Consider the following 26,060-nt stretch of genomic DNA (forward strand, 5'->3'; position numbering starts at 1 on the left):
AGGAGAACAAAATGGGCTCTCAATTTTCATGGCTTTTAAATAATTCCAGCATAGCCGATACCCTCTAGACATTTATAGAAAAATGTTGCCAAATGGTGTGTTTCACTGGTTTGACCTTGTTTACTTGTTACAAGTCAATAACAAGACAGTTATAGGTCGTAAAAGTTTAGACAAGGAGCTCTGATTGAAATTCAGAGCACATTTTATAGACACAAAAGCCCAGAAGGGTGACTTGATGGTTTGCTTGCTTTAAACAATCCCACCACAGTCAATGAAACAAGTGCCTTTGTGGTCTGTAAAAACGCATCTATCAATAGGCAAACAAAAAAGCAACTAGCTAGACGAGTCTTTGTTATAGCACGTTGACTCTTCCATTGATCTTGGTTTCCAAGATTGGAACAAGAATCATCAGTGGTTTTTAAGAAATACTATTAGGCTACAGAGATGTTTCTGATGTTCAGCTGCTTGTGTTACTAAGCTGATCACCTTTTGCCACCAAGTACTATATCAATGTCAAAATTATTAATGTTGGGGTTTAAGCTGGCTACTGAAGTGCACATGTTGAAAGAGTTTTCAATTCAACTGGCTGATCTTCCAAAGGAAGCAGTGCAATTTAGCCACAATATTAGATTTTTAAGACACTGTTTTGAAAAGACAATTGCAGAAGATGCTAATGTGCTCAACATTTCCCTTAAAACTGAAATCCATATTGTGTAAAAGACACTGTGGAGACATTGTAATGACAAAAAAGTCGACAGCTGCTGATTAAATTTATTTCACTGATACCTTCTCATCTGATTTCCATTTGAATTGGTATACAGAGGCCAATTACAGCCAGACCTGTAGATTTTAGTTATCTTGTAAATTTTGTATGTGGATTTAAGGCTTTGAGCCTTCAAACACTAATGTAGGTGAACAACTTCATGCTCATAGGGTGAGATTCTCAATACACTATCTGTGCTGGCTTAACTCTGCTTGCAACTAATTCACTGGTAAAACTTACACTATTTAACTGGTGAAGAGCTTGGCCAGCACTGATCTTTTTGGAAAATGAAGTATTAGCAGGACTGAGATGCAAGAAATATATGGTGCACAGCAACTGAGAGTGACCTTTTGTGTTTCACTGGCACATGGACAACCAAGTATATATTAACCAGATCAGACTTCAGAGACCAAGTCAGATGTACTAGCCAGTGGCTACAGAAATATTAGGACATATATTACCAGAATAAATGTAGAAGTAAAAATAGTAACTTCAGTGGAGCTACTCATGAACGTAATGTTAGGCACATACTTCGGTACCCTCCTAAATCATGCCCCATGTGTATAAATTGCACTCTCAATGGCAGGAGAGTTGGTAGTAATGTAATGAAATTCATAAAGGGAAAACTGAATAATAAGCTTCTGGTTGGGATATATAAGATTTTCCCAGTTAAGTGTTGGAACTTTCATTGCTGAAAGACATTTTAAAATGGACCGTACAAAAGAAAAAAATTGCATTAGCAGGAAGAGGGATTTAGATCCACTCATGTCTGTTCTGCTTTTAATGTCTATGATTCTACACATATACTGCTGTAACTTTTCAGTTAGGAGAATGGAACATTTTAGTAATTTGAGATGTTCCTTGATTTCCTTCTACAACTTTAAAAATAACTTTACATGAGTAAGACTGGCTATCTTTGTTTCCAACCCTGCGGATATTTAGAAAGAATATACAACTGAAGTGTAAAAATATTGTACTTGGAATTTGTGATCCATGGTGTTCCACTTACAAAATCATTTTTTTCACATTGTGTAATAAATATGTAATTACATAAGGCTGGATCCTTAGGTACTGTACATCAGTATAGTTCCACTAAAACAATGCCATTTTACACCAGCTGAGGATTTAGCTTGTAATTATGACATAGTTGTATAAGCTTTAATTTTTGCAGCCTGCAGAGCAACTGAAGAGTAATGTGTTATGTATTATTCCTAGAAATGCCTTTTGACATTCTATATCTATAATTGTAATTTAATGCTGACTACGATCTTGACACATGACGACATATTAAACGTTTTGAATGTTAAATATTTATTAATAGTTGTTAAATACCTCTAATTCTAACTCATCTCTGTCCATTTCTTGATGAATGCCTCCCATGTAGTCATTTGGATCATAGTATTCATGCACCGATGAATGACTGGAAGAATAAAGTATGTTTTAGGATATTATGCGCTGTTCTAATTAGCATATCCAATCCATCCTAAACCCACAGCAGATCATCACTAACATGACGGATTTATAATCAGACCTACAAGTACAGTGGAGTGTGTACTGTTTATAATAATACATTAGGTGAAAACTATACAAATATAAAAATTGTGCTGCAACTTAAACATAATGAATATAAAGACACCCTAACATGTTTTAGAATGGCAAATTTAAAATTTATGACTCCCCTTTCTCTCCCGCCTCCCCTCCCCAAAGCCAATCCCATAAAACAAAAAGGAGTCGGTGAGGTGAGACGAGAGCTCAATGGTGAAATTAGGACAAAATTGTATGATAAGTAAAACCATCAATTTTCTGATAGATTGGCAGATGTTGCACGCATAGATAATTCTTTAGGATTTCTGAGTAAAAAATGGGGGTTGCAAAGTGCTAAGTTTTTTCAGAAAAGATCTTACAGTGCACATATACTTCACATCTGAATAGTCCCTTTCATCAAAGAATGTCCAATGGCTCGGGATACATGAAGATATGCAATAGCTCTGAGGGGTGCAGTTTGTAGGTTGGGCTACTGAGACACAAAGAAGTTAAAGTAACTTGCCAAAGGAAGCACAGTGAATCTAATTGAGAAGGGATTAGAGGCGTGCAGTTTGAGGAAAGATGTAATCTATATGAGATTATGGAGATCAGACCTTTGACAATGTTACACAAGAATAACTGGAGTGTGAGAGGTGAGCACAAAAGGAGAGATCAACAGGATACAGCCAAAGATACTGGAGGCTCTCACAGTTTTGCAAATGCAGCTTGGTTCTTGCTTGCAACACCACTACTGTTTCTTCTGGTTTCTGCTAAGTAGACACTTCCAATTGTTCTCAGCTGTCTGGTGATGGCTGTTTTGTGATATGGACAAATGTTCACTGGAGAGTATGAGGAGAATACTACGTTTGCTTTTACTTATTAAATAAATTGGATATAAGCCCGGGTATACAGAGATGAAATTACCTTTGCCACCTTAGTTAATATTTGTACTTTACTTTGAAGATGTAAAGTACTATCAAATTGCTAAGTATTACTATCATCATCATTTAGTCCCCAGCAATTTAGGATTAAAACAATAGGCTATTAGTGATTGGCAATTGAAACACAACGGGCTGTGTTTAATGATTAGCAATTTAAATACACGCCACTCTCTGTAAATTGCCAATCATTATTGGCATGTTTTTTTTAAATTCCCGTTCTCCTGAGACAGCTAAACTTACTTGCACTTTTGGGATTTTCAGCAGTATAATGCTTTGGCGATCACCAATGACTGTGCAGCAACTTTATTTACTTCTAAGATTGAAGTGAACTCCATTTGATTCCTTGTTAATCAGATGCACTTTTCTAGGTAAGTGAGAGGCTATTTAAAAAACAGTATCCGCTATTTTGCTGAAATGTCTGGGTTGTTCAAGGAGCAGGCTGATTTTAGTGGACTATGAAATAGGCAGTGAGAGAAGCTAAACATAAAGGACAGTTTTTACACTGGTACCAAAAAAGCATGAAAACCATCAGAAAAAGTCTTCATTTGCATGGACAGTTGGGTTAGTGGGGTGTATAAATACCGCTTTGTATGCACAAATGCCTCTTTCCCTGTGATTGAGTTTTGTATGCATAGTTGTTCAGATGCAGCTCAAAACCAGGCCATTGTTGGCATTCCAACTTCCAATCAATGTCTAACGTGTGAGTGGAAGTGTTAGGATCCATCTTACAGCTGGGCCTCTTTCATGTACACTGTAACCGAAATGGCTTCTCCCATGAATTCCTTTTTCACCACATGTATAGGGGTAGTAGTTGCATCACAGTGCGCGGCCTAGCAGCTGGAAATTCAGGCAGATGTCTCCTCAGAGACTGTAATAGCATTAACATCAACCTCGTGGGTATATGTCTATGGAATGTAATGCCGCGAAGAAGAAGAGCTCTAAGCTTCACTGCCAGTTGACTGTCGGAGGGCTTCAAAACTAGCCCTCTATGCGACAGTAAAAAGTGGGCTGGAAACAAAGGCCCCAGAGTAGTTGCCCTTTGGCCCCACTATCGGTGAGCATGCCTCTCCCACGAAAAGAATGAAACATTCGGAGCACCGTGCACTTATAGTCATGCGACCAATGTCTGGCTCAGTTTATACGTGATGACATGGCACAAACTCCACAAGCAGCATTGATGTCTCTTCCTGCTCTTTCTTCTCTATGGGAACCCTCTGAAAGGAGTCTGGGAGGGCACAGTGGGACGATTCTTATGTTCATCCTCATAGCCAACCTGGCCTTGCTCAGACATGATCATACACTAGGAACTTGGGTAACTATGTTGCTCGGGGTCTGGTTTATCCATAGTTATACAGACCTAACCCCTGGTGCAGGCAGCACTATAGTGACAGGAGGGCTTCTCCTGTGGACATAGCTATCACCTTTTGGGGAGGTGGAGTATCTACATCGACACGAGAAGCTCTCTCCTGTTGGTGCAGGTCGCATTGTCACTAATTGCTACAGCGGTATAGCAACACCAGTTCAGCTGTTAAGACCTTCTGGACCTCTACACTGCACAGACCGAATAGAGGGTGCATATTATATATGTGCACGTATTTCAAGGAAGTTACAACAGTTGATGTCTGATGCTTTTGTGTCATCTTCTGTGGCTAACAGAGGTAAATGTGGAGGGAATGGAGACAATTAGCATGGGTTTTATGGGGAACTCTTTTCCCTTCAAACAGTGGGGGGGGGGGGGGGGGGGAGGCCTGTGGTGCATGTGTGTATGAAGATAATTACAGTTTTTTATTTGTAAGTACAAAAGCATCAAACTACCATTAACAATAATTACATTTTGATTCCAAAACATCCTTGACAGCATTGGTGAGTAATTTTAGTCCTAGAATATAATTTATGTGAGTAACACTGCTGCAGGGTTATAATAAAGTAATTAATACACCGGAACAGAAAGCAGCTGTTCTTAGCAGTATGCAATTTATGGCAGCCATAAAAAATAAAGTTAAAACATAAGCAACCCAAAGAGGTAGTGAGGGGAATTACAAGCAACATTAACCTTTTCCTTTAAAACAACTACACACACACAAGATTTATAGAGCCTGATTGTGAACTCAGTGGGATTACTCATGTAACTGTTCACCAGTGTGTGTGTGTGAAGGGTTCAAAATCTTGCCCTGAATGTGGTAAGTTTTAAGAAAGAGTGTTTAGTGCGGTACAAAAAACTGCTACTTACTCCTCAGGTAAGAGGTATGGATCTAGTACTGAGACTGCTGGAGGAGGGGATCCCATCTTGGTCAGAGCCATGATATGTTCAAAGGTTATATCGGTCTGGGTGCCCGTATCTACCAGATAAGACTCATGAGAAGGGCTGAAGATCTTAGTGCGTGGGGTTCTCCTCAGGACCTGCACCACGATGGGCTCTTTGGCTGTTTTGAATGCTTCAACTGCCTGGTCATGTGTTGCTTTAGATAAATCTTTCCCATTTACCTGTGGAAAGAGGGAGAGGGAAACGATTAGAAGAGAACAGGGGATGATAACTTCCAGCCTTCATTTGCTAAAATGCCTATGAAAAGTCAGGAGTGAAAAGTCTGCTCTTCATCTTGCCGCCTCCTTTTAAAAAAAATATTTGTTGAACAGATACCATGGTGACAGTTGCTGTGTGAAACCCTGAAATACGTTAGTGATATGCTCTGAGAGTCAGGGACGCATCTAAACAATGTGGCTTACTTAACAGCCTGGGGACCTTCAGGGCACTATGTAAGTGATAATTAGTAAGGGTAAAACAGGAGGTAGAAGACTAAGGGGATGGATAATGCAGGTTATGGAGCTTCTTTCCTCAAGGGAGGAAGGATGGTCTTGTGGTGAAGACAATGACTGAAATTCAGAAGATGTGGATTCAATTCCTGGTTCTGCTACAGCCTACTTGTGTGTCCTTGGATGTGTCACTTGGGAGCCAAGTTTTCACAAGTGTGCAGTATGTTGGCTGATGAACTCTCCTTTTAAAACAATCTGGCCCTGTTATGTCAGCCTCACTGAGAGCCTGGCTTCAGTTCCTCTCTGTAACTGGGGGACACTTTTCTAACTTGCAGGAGTGTAGTGAGGATAGATTCATTACTGTGCTCAAGGTATGGTATGTGCTATGGTAATAAGGAAGCATGTGACTACCTAGTGAGGTAGGCCACCAATTTCAATGTGGATCAAGTTGACAGTGACCAAAAGGGGCACTCACTAGATGCCTATTCAGTGATCTATGAGAAATGTTTCCAGTTATTAACCTGTAATAAAAAGGCACCAACAGCTTATCATAATTGACCTCCAAATGGTGAGCAGACCTTGAGAGTGAAGAAGCAAATGGTGTGGGAGGGAAGGTTGCAAAGTCACTGGGCAGGTTTTACTAGTTTTATTTGTTTAGTGGAGGGGACTTCACTTCCCTTTGCTGCCCAACAGGCACTTTCAGGAGCTCTACATTCACTTTAACCTTTAAATGCTAGAGTGGCAGCAGTGGTTGATGTCTCCATTCACTGCCCTATCTGTCTCAGTGTGGCCACTACTTGTGAGTTTATTGTAGGTCTCATATAGTTAGTTCTTTTCTTAAAGTTCCCGCTGCTGGAAGCAAGCAATTACAGGACAATCTCAGCATCCACTTAAAAACACGATGTAAGTTTTTACCCCCCGTACAGAGAAACTTGGAGACGGGAAGTACATGTAGCCTAAAGAGCCAAAAAACCAGGAAACAAAGAAAAAGAACTAGAAAGAGTTTTATTATAAGCCAATCTCATGGTATGTGGGGGCCAGAGTCTAACTACTGAACGCTTGGAGCTGGGCCCTCGTTTTTATGTGTATTTAGGAAATGTTAGGGCTAGTTATTTATGCAGCGCTCCTCCTATGTGTGACCTTTTCTTTTCTTTCCCAATACATGAGCACGTCTTAAATCTTGATAACATTTACCTTTCACACCTCTCTGTGCCTATAATGCGAATTTGTTCACTACAGTTTCCTGATGAAGAAGCTGAGCACTCCAATCTCAGTTTGCCAGAGGGTGGGGAACTGAATGCTACTCTCACGGACCAGAAGCATAATCACTCCCTTCCCAAAATCAGACCACTCCACTGCTTCCCTTCCTAATTTAAAGATTCTGTTCACAACTCTCCTCTCTTAAGTTTTGCCTCAGAATTGCTCCCTTTTCTGTCTCTTTACGTTATTGGTACAAGAGTGTTCTTGCCTGCAGCCTGGAAATGTCCGTATGTTTTTCTCTACCCTTTTGGGACACAGTTTGCAGGAAAGACTGTGTAAAATGTTGTATTTACACATTATTTTCATTCACCGGGTAGCAACAGGTCCCATATTCTGCTGTTTATTTCAGCTGTAAGATTTCTCTAGGTTTAATTGTTTGAACAAGGCACAAACTGGCACCCTGTTTACTTCTTACAGATTAGAAGTCCCTCAGCACTTGTCCAAGCAGAACAAGATATTGATTCTGCAGCTCTGTTTTCTAGTTTCTTGCAAAATCATTTTCCCATATTACCGTACTACAGAACTATTGGGACAAGACCTTTGAATAAGGAATATTCCATCAGTACCTTGTAAACAACTTTTCTGATGAAACATTGCAGTGGTGCCTTAGCATCATAATAAAGGCTAAGGGTATGTCTACCCGCCATGCAGTGCACTCAGAGACAGAACTATTTGAGCTAGCCAAGATCTAGCTAGCTTGAATAACGGTATCAGTGGAACTGTGACAGTACAGGCTATGCAAGCATGCCCAGGTCTATAGGTATGTTTTTGAACAGCTAGTCCAGGGCTACTCAACATGTGGCCTGTGGGCTGTATGCAGCCCGTGGACCATTTGTTTGCAGCCTGCGGTGCAGTTTGGATTTATGCGAGGCTCAACACGCGGCCCACGGGTGGGAGCCAAAACAAAAAAGGAGTCAATATAATGGTCTTTTGTTGATATGTATTTTAGTAGATAAATTCCTGGACTGTGACTGCTCATTAAAAGTGCTGTCATATAGGTGGAAATCGGTAAATATTGCATTTTATTAATATCAGTAAAACCGACTTAAATGGGGCCTGCATGTTGTGTAGTCTTGCCTTAATCTTTGTATTCATACCCGTCAGTGTGAAAGAAGCTATTTACATATATTTGCATGTCTATGCAACCACACTTAAGTTGCGGCCCTCGGCATGTGCTGTGAGTATCATTGTGGCCCCTGGAGATTCCAAAGCTCTGGGCTAGACCATACTGTTGCAGCTTCGTTGCTCATGGCTATTTAAGCTGGCTACACGTTCGCTGTAGTCCTGCACATAGGGTGGCTGACGGACTTGCTGGGGCTTTGGGCAAGGTGGGAGTGGGGGGCAGCTCTGCGCTCCCAGAAGAGAAGGGGCCCCAGGTGGTAGAGGCAGGGCTGGGAGCAGCCAGCCCTCAGCACTCCCTGGAGCCAGCTGTGGGCCCCTCGCCCCCAGGCAGCCCTCAGAGTTGCCCAGAGCGCATTATGATGGGCTCTGTTGGTGATTTAATATTAAAGGGTTTGGAGGTCTTCCACTGCCACAATAACAATGACCACAACCAACCTATTTCACAGCCTTCCCAGTTGAGGGGTGTATGGGGTCAGCAAAAATTCCGTCTTAACCAGCTATTCCTTTATTCCACAAATAGTCCCATTGATGCAAATGGACTTTTTATAGGTAAGGCCTCAAGCTTTTCATGGAGGTCATGGAAGTCACAGAATCTTGAGTTCCAGCAACCTCTATGACTTCAGTTCACAGCAGCTAGGAGCTGCAGGATCCTCTTGCTGCCTGCAGTGGTAACCCCCGGCCTCCCAGAGCTCCTGGCTGCCAGGACCATGAGGGGATCCCAGGAGTTCCTGGCCATGGCAGGGACCCCTGGAGCTCCGAGTCCCCATAGGAGTGGGGCCCTGGAGCTCTGAGCAGGCCCTGCAGATGCCCAGCCACTGCAGTGTGGGAACCCCGCAGCTGATCTCTCCATTTGGTCACGGATATTGTTAGTAAAAGTCACAGACGGGTCATGGGCTTCCGTGAATTTTTCTTTATTGCTTGTGACTTGTCTGTGACTTTTACTAAAAATATCCATGACACAATCTAAGCCTTATTTATAGAGTAAGGTGCAATTCCATGTAACAATGATATCTGGGTTTGGCCCATAGTTAACATATTGCCTATAGCAAAAAACAATAAAGAGAGGGTTAATGTCAGTTCACATACCCGTTCCGTTTGTGTTATCTTGGGTACAAACTTATTACACTGTCATCTTAGACTCATCACTGAGAAATGTAGAAAGGTGATGACATCAGTTTTTTGATCAGCCAGCTGAGAATGGGAGCATTTATGATGTGCTAGCATTACATACATGTTTCATTAACAGTTGCACGGACTGCAATTGCTCAAAATAATGAAAGGCATGTTAAGTTTGGCTTGCTCAAACTAAACATCATTAACTCACCCAATCGAGTAGATTACTTTAAAATAATTTGTAAACCGTAAAATAAGTCCAGTGTAATGTTTTCTGTTTTTAAAAGGAAACACAGATTAGGTTCCTAGTTTTATTATTTACTATAAAGTAAATGTTGCAGATATTTACTGTGTAAAACCCAAAACTAATTAAAAAAATAATTTGTATACAATTAAGATGAATAAGCAATCCAAAATTAAAACCAACCCCAAGTTATATCAAGTATTTCACTTTACAATTCTGGTCTGAAATCACTGTTGATCAGACAAACTGTTCATGAGCCTCGTTCCAAAACTTAATGTTATAAAAGCTAGTAAAATTGTCCAGCTAGTGAGAACTGGATCAAATCTCTGATCAATTTTCTCCCCAGTAATATAGCTAATTCTTTGTGCTAAATGTTAGACAGAGGCTTTGCATTTCTAGTTTGCTGCATAACTTATTTCAACACCACATAAGGTCAGTTTCTTCACCTAAATCTTAACTCTTCCAACTCTCACAAGTAGTTATTAGGGAGGTACTTAAGACTCACAGGCTATATCTAGACTGGCATGATTTTCCGCAAATGCTTTTAATGGAAAAGTTTTTCCATTAAAAGCATTTGCGGAAAAGAGCGTCTAGATTGGCATGGACGCTTTTCCGCAAAAGCACTTTTTGCAGAAAAGTGTCTGTGCCAATCTAGACGCGGTTTTGCGCAAGAAAGCCCCAATCGCCCTTTTCACCATCATGGCTTTTTTGCGCAAAACAATTTTTAGCTGTCTACACTGGCCCTCTTGTGCAAAAACATTTCCGGAAAAGGGCTTTTGCCCGAACTGGAACGTCAAAGCATTTGTGCAAGAAGCACTGATTTCAGACAGTAGAACGTCAGTGCTTTTGCGCAAAATCAAGCAGCCAGTGTAGACAGCTGGCAAGTTTTTGCGCAAAAGCAATTGCTTTTGCGGAAAAACTTGCCAGTCTAGACGCAGCCACAAAGTTTAACATCAGGTGGGGAACGGACAGTAGGAGTGGATCAAAAATCTTTCCCTCTATTTGGAGCAGAACAACTGCAGCTTCCTGCTAAATATTCTAGAGAGTGACAGTGGGTAAAAATAATATGAAGTATAGCTGCATAAGAGAGTGGCAAGATGCCCAATCGGATGCAGGTGTATTTGTGAGAAAAACCTACTAAAGGAGGGAAGATTTGCGGATGTAAAGATTTTGCTGTCAGAATGATTCATCCCAGATTTTGGAATCTGTAACTTCCAGCTGCCAAGTTACTTTACACAGCTGGCCCACAAATCAGAATTACACAAAACACAACAAAACTCTGAAAGAATATAATCAAAATCCAACACGAAGGTTGATGTTTATAAAGCTTACAAGGGGATTTAAACACACAGTTCCCCTTTAAGTTGAAGCCTGAGTATCTAAATCACCTAATCAGATTTGAATACCACAACTAAGTATTACAGAAAAAAAGGACAGATTAGTGAACCATACTTTGACTAATGAATGACTGACAAGTGGAGTATGTCTATAATATATAATTTTTATTTTGGCAGTTTTATTTTCTTGTAGTCATTCATACCTTATCAAAGATGTAATTAAATGTATTCTTTTTATGATACTTGTAAAAATTCAATTGGTTCAATGTAAAACAAGTTTGAGATTTTAGTTCTTTGGAAATGAGTAGTTCCAGGAAAGATGAGATTTATGGCAACCCATAGATAATTTTATACTAGCTAAATAATTTTCTGCCTAGTGACCACACAACCTACCAAACTCTGTGTTCTCCTAAGTAACCAATGGATGTGTAACTGGTTCATCAGTCAAAAGGAAAGCTTTGTTAGATGTCATCTTATCACTGTGGCAACCTCTCTAAAGGTATGAGACTTTAATTACTGTGGTAATTCACTTTATACACACACACACACACAAAATAATCAAAGTAATTAGTAATTATATACATTTACACATAGGAAGAGAAGCTTATTTTTTAAAAACACAGATGCTAATGATACGTGTGTGATTAAGACATATGTAGAGAGAGAGAGACCGACCGATCAACCACTGTTTCCTACAGTGGTCCGCGCATTCACTATGAAAAATCTGCTAACTAATGTGTTTAGTTACAGACTCTGTAGCCATGAAGCCTTGCCGCTCCCATTGGCTCTGGCTTGCCATTTGCAGCCAAGGGAGCTGCGGGAAGCAGCGTGGGCCAGGCCACTTTTTCCCGCGGCTCCCCTTGGCTGCAAACAGTGAACCGGAGTCAATGGCAGCTGTGAGGCTCCATGGCGCCAGATCTGGTAAATAAACAAATGGTAGCAGCCAGTTAGCAGGTTTCTCAGAGTGGATCCGTGGACCAATTTGAGAAACACTGATATAGACCATATCAGTATTGCTAGACACAGCTTTAGTCCTATTCAGTTTAAACATACGCTTCTCTTCCTAGGAATAAATAAATTTCAAAACTTGAAAATACCTTTTTTGATTAAGATGCTTTTTGGCATCAGACCAGACTCTCTTCTTAGTTCCTCTGAATTAACATTTAACGCTTCTGAGTGTCAGGGAATTACTTCAAATGTACTCAAGGTTGCTGAGATCAAGATCTGTTTCCACATCTTTAACACTAGGGCTGTGTCCAGACTCCATGCCTCCGTCGACGGAGGCATGTAGATTAGCCAGATCGGAAGAGGGAAATGAAGCCGCGATTAAAATAATCGCGGCTTCATTTAAATTTAAATGGCTGCCCCGATCTGCCGATCAGCTGTTTGTCGGCAGATCGGGAGAGTCTGGACGCGATGCCCCGACAAAGAAGCCTTTCTTCATTGACACAGGTAAGCCTGGTTTCACGAGGCTTACCTGTGTCGATGAAGAAAGGCTTCTTTGTCGGGGCATCGCGTCCAGACTCTCCCGATCTGCCGACAAACAGCTGATCGGCAGATCGGGGCAGCCATTTAAATTTAAATGAAGCCGCGATTATTTTAATCGCGGCTTCATTTCCCTCTTCCGATCTGGCTAATCTACATGCCTCCGTCGACGGAGGCATGGAGTCTGGACACAGCCTAGGACACATACAACAGTGTTGTTTGGGAATGAAGAGCTAAAATGAGCAGAATGGCTATTTCCCTCAGGAAGCCAATAAACTTCAGTTAGGAAGTACGGATAAGACCAGTGGAGTAAGATAAATCACTGGTCAGTGTGTGCTACATGTTTCCCATCTGTGCCTGATCCACAAGTGATGAGTTAAACTCCTGGTTACAGAATCTGGTTCTTTAGCTCAAAGTGTAGAGACTCATTCTCTTAGCTGTGAACATCATTAGTTCAGTTCTCAGAGTTGGCGAAGATGGTAGCCAGGGCAGTACGGAATCCTGCTTGATAGATCAATTGAAGAGCTGTGTTAATAGGAAAACCACCGATGACGTGGGTATGTGCAGCTGTGCTGATATGGATAACAGGGATAAAGTGATTTATAGTAGCAAGTCTCTGTGGAGACACACATCCCAGTATCTATACACAATAGATACATTTAAGACATCTTGTTTTCCTCTTGTCTATTAAGGTGTAAACTCTGTATGTATTTAACTTGAGAATTACAATCAAACGTGTAGCACAAGTCTTTCAAGACAGCTTCCTTGTGAAATGTAATTACACTGGTGACTCAGTAAATACTTTGCAAATAATTCTGGCATACTAGTTGACATTTTCTACTGTTTTTATTATGGAATAAAACTAAAATCAATGGAAACATAAATTTAAAGTGTTGTTTAACTGTATAATAGTAACAAGGGTCCATGTCAAGTTATTGATTTTTAAGCAGATCTCTTCATTAATTTCAAACAAGGAGCTCATAAAACTGAAGGGACCATATGCACTACTTTCTAGAAAATTCATGTGGAAAAAGTAGATGGTGTAGGTCCAATATGCAAATGTGGGTACTCAAAGAAGACATCTAAACCCTCAGGCTGGCCCTTAGTGACGAAACTTACCATTTTAGTGCCTACATGCTTGTATGAGAACCCAAGTGTAAGACTGGAATGTTCTGGGCCATTTTTTTGGTCTATACTAAATCTTTGCATTACTCCACCGATGCACCCCTAGGACCAGTGTCGCCAGCCATGGGTGCTAAGTTCCCTCTACGCTGTGTGGCCATGCAACAGGCTATCAAGGGCCAGGCACGCATGGAGCTACAGGGGCTTGGAGAGCAGAGTTAGGAAGTGGGCAGGGAGCAAGTTGGGTCATGCAAGTCCTGGAGCTGCTGTGAGGAGAGAAGTCTGAAGGGATTCCTCTCCCTGTCACAAATCTGGGGCAGCCTCCATAATAAATCCCTTAACCCTGGCCCTACCCCACAGCCAGTGGGGCCAACAGCCACCTGAGCCCCGGGGCAAGATGTGTGCGCACGCTAGACTCTGCACCCCCAGAAGGGGTGTGGCTTAAGGTGGAAGGAGTGGGGCAGAGGCCAGTCAAGCCACCAGGTGGCAGCAGTCAGGAGCGCCAGACCCCATTGAATCTGTGTGCTGCCTTTGCCCCACCTGCCCACAGCCCTCCCCAACCAGAACTTTCAGACGCTCTGCCCTCCCCCCCGAACTAAGCCTAACCCTCTGCCCTATTCTTGCGGCTCCTGAACACCCCAAACCCTTCATCCCTGGCTCCACCCCACAGCCTGCACTCCTAGCTAGAGTCCTCACCCCCTGTACCCCAACCCTCTCCTCCTACCCTGAGCCCCCTCCCACACTCCGAACCCACTGGCGCCCTCCCCACCACACATCACCACCATACTGGTGAACTTAGTGAAATTCATTCCACACAGATGTAAGAAATTAGAGTGAACTGTAGAGTTTGGCTTGGGCAGAGTCATGACAGGGCAAGAGACATGACTGAATGCTGGTGACCCAGAACTTTGATTTCTCTGACCCAGTTGCAGCTGAACAGGGTGGCCTATAAATCTTTCCCGACAATATTTATTGAAGGAACAGGAATTAATCCAGGAAAATCTTATGGCCAGTACTGTACAGGAGATCAGACAGTGCGGTGTCAGGGGTCTGTTGCAGCCTATTAGCTGAGAAACTGTGCAAGCTGCAGTTGCTGGTTTTTAACCACAAAACAGTCCTAATATTGAGGATTATCAGAATCTGACAAGCAATTAAACCAGGCTATTGTAGCTACTCATCTCCTGCCCAGTCTGATCAATTCAGTTCTATGTGAGAGCACAGCTGTATCCTTTTACATTAATATTATTTCAGTTCCACATAAACCTGAAATGAAAGACTGTAATAAAAGTTCTGACCCAATCTTCACTCTAGACCAGTGGTCCCCACACTGGAGGGTGTGGAGCAATATTCAGGCCAGACCCCAGCTACCGCCAGCCTAGCTGTATCCATATTTTGCCCCCTGCTGCATCCCCAAGCCAGCTCAGCCCTCATTCCCTCTCTACTTCCACCATAGCTCCTGCCTTATCCCCACTTCTGCCACTGTGCACTAAGTGGAGGGGTTGGGGGTGGGGGGGGGGGGGTAGGGGAAGTTCCATTACTGGTAAGTGGGAGGGTGCAACAGGAAACATTTGGGTACTGCTGTTCTAGACACTTATCTAGATAGGAAAATTGCATTGTTAGCCCATGACCTTCAGGACTCATGTTAACTGCCTGCATTACAGGCATCTTGAATTAATCTTGAATTTTCAAAACTTTCTTTGACAAATACTTCAAACCAACTTTTTTCCTCATTATGGAGCTAGCACATGATGTGCATGGGTTCTATTATTTACTGTAATGCCACAGCAATGGAAGCTATGTCTAGACTGCACTGTTAAATTGGAAAAGGATACACCATTTGTGGTATGCAAACTGCATATCTTTTTCCAATTACTTTCGAAAGAGGCTTTTTCGAAATTTGGCACGTCTACGCAGTGCCAAATTTCAGAAAAAAGTGCTCTTTCGGGCCATCCCTTATGCCACGTAGAATGAGGTTTGCAGGGATGGCGAAAGAGCGTGTCCATTCTTTTGAAAAAAAATTCGAAAAAGTGGACCCAGTCCTTGGATGCGGCGTTGCTTTTTCGGGATACCTCCAGTAATCTAGTTGTAGCCTTAAGAGCTCTAGTTGTGGACAAGGTCCCCTTTGCACTAAGTGCTATACAAACAACAATAATAATAATAATCTGCTATATGTTTGAGAGAGTTTATCTGTCCGTCCGTCTGTTCAATAATGTCTCCTAAACGGTAAGATCTAGGACCCCCTACATTTGATATAAAGCAGGGGTAAGGAACCTTTTTTGGGTCAGAGGCTGCTAGATTTTGTGTGCTCCAGCTCCATGGCGGGATAGCAGGGAGGAGATGGTGCCAGTGCAGTCCTCCCGAAGCCTAGGGAGTTCAGAACCAAGCAAGCCAGGGGCTGCAGATTTCCCACTCTTGGTATAAAGCTTCCTCTTACCATAACGTAAAGCAGCATAAGGGTTTGCTTGTGCCAGGAAAATGGGATGTGACTGGAATGGGACAGAATCACTAGGCAGCTGAAAGGTGCTTGCGGCTTTTCCCACCTGCCCCCGAATCTGGGACTGTCCTAGCCCTGCACCTCCCAGGCACCCTTTATGGACAGCAGGGCTGAAAGTTCCCTCCCCTGTTCATGCAGGAGCATTGCTGGCTATTTCCCTTTCATCAGGGAATGAGGGGAATGTGCTCAGTTGGCTGAATTCTCCACTCTGGCTGGGGAGTTCAGAGGGCAGATGAATTTGGACCTGCCCCAGCTAGGGGGGCCCAGCACCCCTTCACTCCAGCTCCTGCAGGCACAGCCACGGGCTATGGAGAGGAGCTTCTCACCTGGCACCTGCTAGTCCTCTCTCCCAGGGCAGCCCGCATACTGAACCCCTCATTCCCACTCCACCCAAGAGAAATGATTTTTAAAATGTACATTTTAATTTTATTTTCCAAAAAACAAAAATTGAGTTAAGGACCCAAGCAGTGCTGGGTAAATCTTCTAGTTAAGAAATAAAGGAGTCTCTGCCCCAAAGAACTGTCAGTCTAAGATGCAAGTTTTCATTATTCTAATGATCCTTAGTTGATCTGCTTAGAAAGAACTGCAGGCCGATATAATACTGTTAGATAGAGGCACTGGTACAGGCCGAGTTCCAAATGTGAACTGTATGTTACATTGATGCCCAGTCCAACGTCAACATATCAGGAGTATTTTCAGATATTCTTAAAAATTGTTTAAAAAAAGTGCTTGTTCATTTAATGAAAATTGCCAAGCTCAGGTCTGCAGATGGCTAGCTTAACCATTTGCTCAAGCTTTCTTCTGTGGGAGGGTAGCAGGTGTTGGTATTTGATTTCTATGATTTCTAGCACAGTAAACAAAGATCACTAAATGTTCAAGAGGAATGTATTTGTACTGATATCAAGAGCTTGCTTTTTTGGTTGCCATATCAAATAAATGCTCGCAGCTAAGCTTAAGTTCTTCCTAAACTACATCAGATAACAATGCAGCATTTGAGTTGATCTAATCTGAATGAAAAGCATGAGTCACAAGAGACAAATGTCACTATTTCCAATTATTGTAAAGATGGGAAATAGATGTTTGGTTACAGTTTAAGGATAAGTCTAGATTGCCACTTTACTGCCACTTTGCCCTGTAACTTTCTGGCTTGGGGTATAAAAAAAACACACACACCCCAGCATAGCAAGTTACTGTAAAGCGCCAGTGTAAACAGGCTCCCCGCACTGTTTAGCTGCTCCCCATGTGCAGATGGTTTGCATAGAGTTCTGGGAGAGCTTTCTCCCAGCCCTCCTTAAACCATTGCCATGGTTGTGCTCTAATTTTAGGAGGACAGACAAAGCCTAAGTAAGGCAAATGCAACTGCATTGACATTCTGCTGTTTAAACTTACATTTTATTTGTAGTGATTGTAAACTGTATGCAGCAAAATTAGTTTTAATAAATAGTTACATCTGAGAGAACATTTACAAATAGCATAGTTTCTTAAGAAACTTGTTCAGCATGTAGCAGAGATAAAAGATCTTTCCATGGCAAAAAGATGGATAGATTAACTTGACCAAAACATGCAGTTGCTTAAATTTTAGATTTTTTTTGATACTTTATATTCTGGAAATATAATAGGTATGAAGGAGGCTACTATTAAATTAGTAGGAATAATGGGTCTCAATAAAATCCATGATGGAGCCAAACAATGTGAACAGCAACATGTGATGTGGAGACATAGCATTACAAGAAGCCTGAAGCTAAAGAATAGAATACACTAGAAATGCAAAAGGGTGACTAAGTAACAAGGGAAAGTTTGCATTTTTTTTACAGAGTCTGCAAATATTGTACAATATAATTAAGTTACAGTGTACATTGTACTACTGGAGCTATAATGGTATGCTATTAAGGGAAAGATGCAAGGCTACATTGCAAAGTCAAAATTTGTGAGTATTCTAGATATAATCCTTTTTAAGTAGTTTGCTTTTTTTAAGGGGTTGGAAATAGAATGGTAGTTTGGGTCTGTTCCAAGACCTATTTAAATCAAAGGGACTCAATGTAGTGCCCATCTTTAAGAAATGGAAGAAGGACGATCCAGGGAACTATAGACCGGTCAGTCTTACCTCAGTCCCTGGAAAAATCATGGAGGGGGGGATCGTCAAGGAATCCATTTTGAAGCATTTGGAAGCAGTGAAGGTGATCAGGAATAGTCAGCATGGATTCATGAAGGGCAAGTTATGCCTGACCAATCTGATTAGCTTCTATGATGAGGTAACTGGCTCTGTGAATATGGGAAAGTCAGTGGATATGATATACCTTGACTTTAGCAAGGCTTTTGATACCGTCTCCCACAATATTCTTGCCAGCAAGTTAAGGGAATGGGGATTGGATAAATGGACGGTAAGATGGATAGAAAGCTGGCTAGAAGGCCGGGCCCAGCGGGTAGTAATCAATGGCCCGATGTCAGGATGGTGGTCAGTTTAGCGGAGTGCCCCAAGGTTCAGTTCTGAGACCGGTTTTGTTCAACATCTTTATTAATGACCTGGATGAGGTGATGGATTGCACCCTCAGTAAGTCTGCAGATGACACTGAGTTGGGGGAGAGGTAGATATGCTGGAGGGCAGGGATAGAGTCCAGAGTGACTTAGACAAATTGGAGGATTGGGCCACAAGAAATCTGATGAAGTTCAACAAGGACAAGTGCAGAGTCCTGTACTTGGGACAGAAGAATCCCAAGCATTGTTATAGGCTGGGGACCAACTGGCTAAGTAGCAGTTCTGCAGAAAAGGACCTGGGGATTAGAGTGGATGAGAAGCTGGATATGAGTCAACAGTGTGCCTTTGTAGCCAAGAAGGCTAATGGCCTACTAGGTTGCATTAAGAGGAGCATTGCAAGTAGATCCAGAGATGTGATTATTCCTTTTTATTCGGCTCTGGTAAGGTCACATCTGGAGTACTGTGTCCAGTTCTGGGCCCCCAATAACAGGAAGGATGTGGATCCATTGGAGAGGGTCCAGTGGAGGGTGACCAAAATGATTAGGGGGCTGGGGTATATGACCTACAAGGAGAGGCTGAGGGAGTTGGGTCTATTTAGTCTGCAGAAGAGAAGAGTGAGGGGGAATTTGATAGCAGCCTTCAACTTCCTGAAGGGAGGTTCCAAACAGGCTGGAGAAAGGCTATTCACAGTAGTGATGGATGGCAGAACAAGGTACAATGGTCTCAAGTTGCAGTGGGAAAGATGCAGGTTGGATATTAGGAAAAACTATTTCACTAGGAGGGTGGTGAAGCACTGGAATGGGTTACGTAGGGAAGTAGTGGAGTCTCCATCCCTAGAGGTGTTTAAGTCTCAGCTTGACAAAGCTCTGGCTGGGTTGATTTAATTGGGATTGGTCCTGCCTTGGGCAGGGGGCTGGACTTGATGGCCTTCTGAGGTCTCTTCCAGTTCTATGGTTCTGTGATTCAATGGACCTTGGTTCCAGCTCTGACTGAGACAAATAAATACCTACAAAAGGGGAAAAAAAACAAGACAAGATGTTATGAAGAAAAGTGAGTCCTCAGCAAGCAATAGACACGAGCTGGGTCTGATGATAGGAAACCAAGGGGGGGATATTATATGACACAACTGTCCATTAAATGAGACACGATACATGTTTTTCTAATCAAGAAAAGGGAAGAAAGATGATTAAAAATAAGGCCAAAAAAAAAAAAAGGAAAGGCCAAGACAACAAGTCCAGATGGAAAGTCCCTCGAATCAAGTGAGTAGAAATGATGTGTTAAACTGGCATCTAAGTCATATGGCTCTGATTAATTTTTCTTCCCAAGAAATAAAAGAAATAGAAGTTAATAAAAGGAGTAAAGGAAAGGATGACGAGTATGTGATTATAAGCTGGGAACATACCTAAATGTTGTGGAGCAGAAGCTGAGCTGTAGTGTAGTGCACTGGGCATCAGGTGAAGCTCCTAGAGCAATGTTTCTCAAAGTTGTCCATGAAACCACTTTGAGAAAGCTGCTAATTGGCTGCACCAGTGAAGTGCTAGTCTGGCCCACACTGTTTCCAACAGCTCCCCTTGGCTGTAAACGGCAAACCAGAGCCAATGGGAGCCATGAGGCTCTGTGCTGCAGCGCCGGTAAGTAAACACAGTGGTGCGGCCAATTAGCTGCTTTCCCAAAGTGGTTTCGTGGACCACTTTGAGGAACACTGTCCTAGAGAACTGACTAAACAAGGTAGGGGATGTGAACTTGAGTTGGTACAATATGATAATCTGTGAAGATATTTATGATAATGCCTATTAAAGAGGTAACAGGACTTGGGTAGTACAAGAGAGAGAAAAGGAAATAACAATGTTCATTCTATCTCATGATCTTGGTAGATCCTAAATGGTTCCAAATCTACTGTCTATTGAAGCTCTGGTCTTCTTCAGTGGTGGATGGACAGAAGACAGGGGAAATGGCAGGGTGAGAGACAAAAGAAAAAGAAAAGGAAGGAGTCTAAGACAAAGGAGATTAAATTGGGGAAGATGTTGACAACTTTAATACTTTCTAAAGAATTTGCAACATATAGGATAAAACTTCTGGGACCATAAAATCTTCTTCTTTCCATGGATATATTAATTGTTTGCATCCTTCTGGTTAGATTAAAAAGTTGGAATTTCCTTTTTCCTCTATCAACGTAGGGTGTGTTTCACAGCAAAAGGGAAACACAGCTCAAGATAATGGACATCCCTCCCCTTACATGGTCATTTATTGTATCCACTCAATGTTTTGTGTTAGTGCTTATTCTGTTTTTAAGACTCCCCCCCCCCCCAGTAATTTCCAGAGCCAAATGGCATCACTATCTTCAAACCACTCGCCACTCAAAAGGCTAGTTTCTTCCAGAACACATTTGACTTCCTCCAAAAACTCCACAATATTAACCCACATCATCCTTGCTACCACAGACACCATATGCACCCACCATATGCACCAACATCCCTTGTCATGACATCCTCACACCCTGTCTCAAATATCTATAAGACAATGGAGCACGCTCAGATATGCTCCCCAACACATGGCCAAACTCATCCATTTCATCCTCATTCATGTTGTCTTTCCATTTAAAAACAAAAACTTAGTCCAAACCATGGGAACAGCATATTAGCTCCCAATATGCCAATCTTTTCTTGGGCCATCCCAAAGAAGCATTTCTGGAAAAAAAATGTGCCATGAAACCAATGATGTACATGAGCTACAGCAATGTTAGTTCACTGGACAGACAATCTAAACTCCCGCATGGATTCCCAGCACAATGTAAACCATCCATCCAGCATACTCTCTCTAGAACACCCCAATGCTCCCTGGATGCCACAATCGGCTTCAGCAACACACCCTTACAGACAACTATATACATGAAATCCCACAGATCACCACATTTTATCTTCACAAGTCAAGTAACCTCCCTAGATGCACCAAGAAACATGGTATAAGAATATGCTCTGAAGAGACAGTCCAGGATATACATCTTAACACATTTGCCTTTGTCCAACAAGGACACTCCATCAGAAAAGTATATTGCATTAAGGAACAAACCCAAGAAAACTGCCTCAATACAGATTCCTCCCACAAATGGTACACTCCTTGTTGTCACCTACTCCTCAATATTTGAACCAAAATTGGCTATTATCAAACAGTTACAGCTGAGACCACTTAAAATGGATTGGGCAATTAACACCCCTGCAGTCTTGGGACAAGAATGGGGGGGGGGGGGGATTGTTACAATTACAGATTGTTATAAACTATAAACCCTGTGCATTAAATCCAGCAGTTATGAATTTAAGTTCCCAGGCTCAGGTTCCCTTTGAGGATGAGAGGCCTGAGAGGTCAGATATGCCATGATCATTCTGTGAAAAGCGTTAGCCACAGGTGCTAGGGTAGTCTTGTCTTTTTATCATTGTTCTGTGTGGGTTCATTCACGTAATGATTGTCTAGTTTCACTTGCAGAGTTGTTGGGCCATCTGATGCATGAGATGAGGTACACAATGTATTGTATAGTACCCATGGATCTTGAGAGGTGTGTTGTGGGGGACACTGATCATTGTAGCAGTGGAGTTAAGGACTCAAGCAATGCTGGGTAAACCTTCTAGTAGATTATAATTGATTAGTTTAAAAATAGCCTTTGTGTAAGAATTTAAATGAGATAAATGTAGCAGTGTAAACACTGTTTTGTGTTTAGCTTTTCTGGCTAGGGGGGGAGAGAGAATTGGCAACCGCTTATGTAATGTGGGGCAATTTTATTGGGCTTGAGGGCATATTGAAGTGTGCCACCCATTTGGAACGTGGAATTTGCATTATGCACAGATGTAGCCATTAGTGTTAGTGAATGACAAAAATATTGAAAGGCAAAGCATGGTTATGAGCATAAATGTTTCTTGGTTAGTATTTTAATACTTCTTTTATATTTTGTAAATTTTAAGTTGCAAAGTTAGTTTTTGGCTATAGGAAAAAAACTTTAAAAAAACAACTGAAAATAATTTGTTTCAGCTACAGTAAAATCCATAAGGTATTGAAAGAAAATTATTTTCCCAGCTGTCTGTCAGATTAGGTTGGTTTTTACATTGGTTTAATGTCATGAATAGTAAACATTTGCCTACATTATATGGCTTGTTGGTTGTTCTGTAAATTTGCAAATGTCACAGCGGAAAACTTTTTTGCTTAAGAATAAGTTAGGAGCTTTTCTTTGTAGAAAACCATGCAAATTCTTGGGAAACACTACAAAAATGCTAGTTCTCTTAGACTACAGATGTCTGTGCCTCATTTAAAACACTTTTTATGGTCTGATACACTTCTTTAGCAAGTTCTTAAGAAGTCTGCATTTTAAGAAAAAAGCAGCACAACTTTAAAGATTTTATAGAAAGTGCAAGAGCAATAAAGCCTATTTTCTAAACCTCTTTTTCCTCAGGCATTGGAGAAAGAAGGTTCAAAATATAGGTTAATTCGTCTTGCAGCTCAGTCTAATCCTCTTTTTATTTCACTAGTATGGACGGACGTTTTCTTTTTTAAAAGCAGAATCATATTGTTTAGTAATAGACTGTTTCCATGTGTGTGCATTTCCCTTCTTCCCTGTGAGCCATTCATAACAAAAAAGTTAAGACTAAAGGGAAATTCTTTACTTAAGACAGAGTCCATTTGTTTTCCAGAATATTTAGCTTGCAAAAAGAAAATCTTAGGAGGAGGAGCCTGGAAATAAAGCCTACCTCTGTTAACATTTAGACGTGTTAATCAGTAACAGTACAGCACAAGGACTGTCATAGCATATTGGAAATTATACGTTTTTAGTGGTATTCTCAGACTCCTGTCAAATTGCTCAAATGGGAGTTATACCATAGACTTCAATGGAAGCAGCAATAAGCCAATACTGAGAGAGTCAATAGTTTGAAATTCAGACCTTTGTTTTTGTGTGGCATGTTTATCATGTGAAATGGCAGAAGAAATAACTGCAGACTCCACCAACCTTATATTGGTGAGCTCAGGAGTATCTGCTTAATAGGTTAATAACTGACTGGTTCATATAAAACATAGATACAAGTTTACAGGCCCTTCTCTTTAATGAATCTTTCTACCATTTTAATGAGCATGACCTAGAGGAAGCCAATCAATGATATTTGCGTGTGAGAGACAAATGGCAGCCATAAATAAGCATGAATTGCCCACAAACAGAATTTAGCAGCAGCAATTAACTCAGTTTCTTCAGCTCACCAGAAGAGCTGCAGATGATAGGCTTTGTGAAGTTACCTTTCTTGGCAGGCTATGTTGTAATGCACTGCTCCATCCCAAGTACACAGTGGAAGAGGCAAGAACTGTGTACAAGATCCTACTCATGAAGGGGATTTTATAAATGACTTTTCCAGGTATAGTTAGAAGATTGGCCCCTTATAATGGAAGTAGTGTCAAAACCCAAAGTCTTGTACAAAAGGATCATTTTAAAGGGAGTGTCTTTTTTCAGCAATGTCTCTCTTCTGAGCCATCGCTTCTTTCTGTCCTGCTGGCATCCCTTCCTCGCAATAATAAATATTAGAAGGTTTGCTAGGTTAAGTAACAGTATGAAGGTGCATTGCTTTAGCTACATCATGTAGATTAATCTAGGGGCAAGCTAAGCCAAGGTAAGAGCATCCACACACAGTGTCATACTGGCCTGGCTAAATTTATTTAATTTTTACTTACATGAGTGATAAACATCCTGGGTTAGAGAGACTGTCCTTCATCTCAGTGGGCCACAAGACTGTCATAACCAAGATGGTCTCCTAGGTTAAGGTAGATTTGCTAACTGCACATGTGTACCTAGAATTTGATTCCATAGCAGCACTTGGATGGGATTCAAAGGGAGTGCACGGCTCTCAAGGTCAATGCTGTGCACATTCAGCACGCACCTCGCTTCAAGTGCATGTCACTTTAGTAATGCTTGTAGGGGGGAAAAAACGTGACGCATACGGAAACCAGCGGAATCTGGCAACCCACCATGTGGTCAGTGACAAAATGTCACTGTGGGCTCCAGAATGGCCACCACTGACTTACACTCATGCATGTTTGTGTGTGGACTAGTTCTTATTCTTACTACAATCATAATTTCTATTTTAGTAGCACCTGGAGTCCTCCACTGAGACTGGCCTGCCATTGTGTTAGCTGCAGTGTTTAGACAGTCCCCGTTCGGAACAGCTCACAGTCTACCAGGCAAAGGGAGTGTTTCAGAGAGGAGGAATCAAGGCACAGAGATGAAGAAACTTGCCCAAGGTTCTCTGTTGAAGCTGAGAATTGAACTCTTGAAACAGGATACTGCTTTGAGCACATGACCATGCTTCTGCTGTACCCAATCTAATGCACCACATTCTCCTTCCTCAGCTGTCAACATGAGCGGTGGATAATGTAGGCAAGGGAAGGCCTTCCTCAAACTGCCTACAACCTCGGTTGCCGGGGAAGGCAGGAGCCGGAGCTGTGGCCAGGAAGGATCAGGATGGGATTGGGTGGGGCTTGGCTCCACAGGCAGAGGGAGGAAATGATGTGGAAGGGGCAGGGCCTCAGGTGAAAGGGGTGGGGTTGGGGGTTAGTTTCCCCAGCTGGAACTTCACCCACCACCCATGGCTGTCAGTCTCCCTTTCGCCATCTCCTAACTCCCCCTTTGCTCTCCTCTCCCCCTTCTCACTCCTCTGCCTTTCCCCTGTTTTGTGCTGCTGATGTGTAGCCATAGGCAGGGTTTTAGTGAGGCAGGGGAAGACTGGAGCAGCTATGGACAACTATTAAGGAATCGTCATCTGAGAGGGAAAGCTGCCACCAGATGGAAAAATCCTCTTGGCTAGGGCTGCAACCTGGGAATGCAGGAGCTGCTATAGCTCCAAAATGACGCACACATTCCCCGAATGAGTGGGTCTACTCCTTCGGCAGAAAATGTCTCCTGGGCTCTCAAACAACAACAACACAATTAACACATGACCCCAGGAGAGGGGCTGAAGCCTGAGCCCACTCAAGCTCTGCTGTCCTGTGGGTGCCAAAGGAAAAGGGCTTCAGCCTATGATCCGAGTCCTGCCCTGGGTGATGGGGCTCAGGTCTTGGTTCTGAGCCCTAGAAAATCTAAGTCAGCGCTCTTAACACCATTAAAATGGGGTTGTGATCCACTTTGGGGTCCTCTGACCCACAGTTTGAGAACTGCTGGAGTAGACACTGCAGACTCTTGTACAGTTTATTGCTTTCAGGTTAAAAACAGCAGCAAGCTAACGGTCTTCAACAGGGATGTAAGATAGCGGGTAACAGAATAGTCAACTAACCGCGTGAATTCTTAGTGGTTAGCTGACTATTCTGTAGTCCTGTGGGCGGAGCTGGCAGCCAGTGCGCTCTGGCCTCACTCCCAGGGAGCCCTCTGCCACGCCGCACTGCTGCCTCTGTATTAGAGGCAGCAGCG

General features: G+C 42.2%; 1 protein-coding gene across 4 annotated transcripts in view; it reads right to left on the reverse strand.

Annotated features, from left to right (window-relative positions):
- The window catches only part of PDZRN3 (PDZ domain containing ring finger 3), a 238,987-nt gene that overhangs the window by 21,914 nt on the left and 191,013 nt on the right, over positions 1-26,060 (reverse strand). For all 4 annotated transcript variants that reach the window (XM_075938653.1, XM_075938654.1, XM_075938651.1 and 1 more), the window contains 2 exons: positions 5,459-5,712; positions 2,096-2,183 (listed from right to left, as the gene is read on the reverse strand). In XM_075938653.1, the coding sequence (XP_075794768.1) occupies positions 2,096-2,183; positions 5,459-5,712 (342 nt within the window). The remainder of the gene's footprint in view (positions 1-2,095; positions 2,184-5,458; positions 5,713-26,060) is intronic.

Source organism: Pelodiscus sinensis, chromosome 11 (genome assembly GCF_049634645.1).
Source record: "Pelodiscus sinensis isolate JC-2024 chromosome 11, ASM4963464v1, whole genome shotgun sequence".
Classification (NCBI taxonomy): domain Eukaryota; kingdom Metazoa; phylum Chordata; order Testudines; family Trionychidae; genus Pelodiscus; species Pelodiscus sinensis.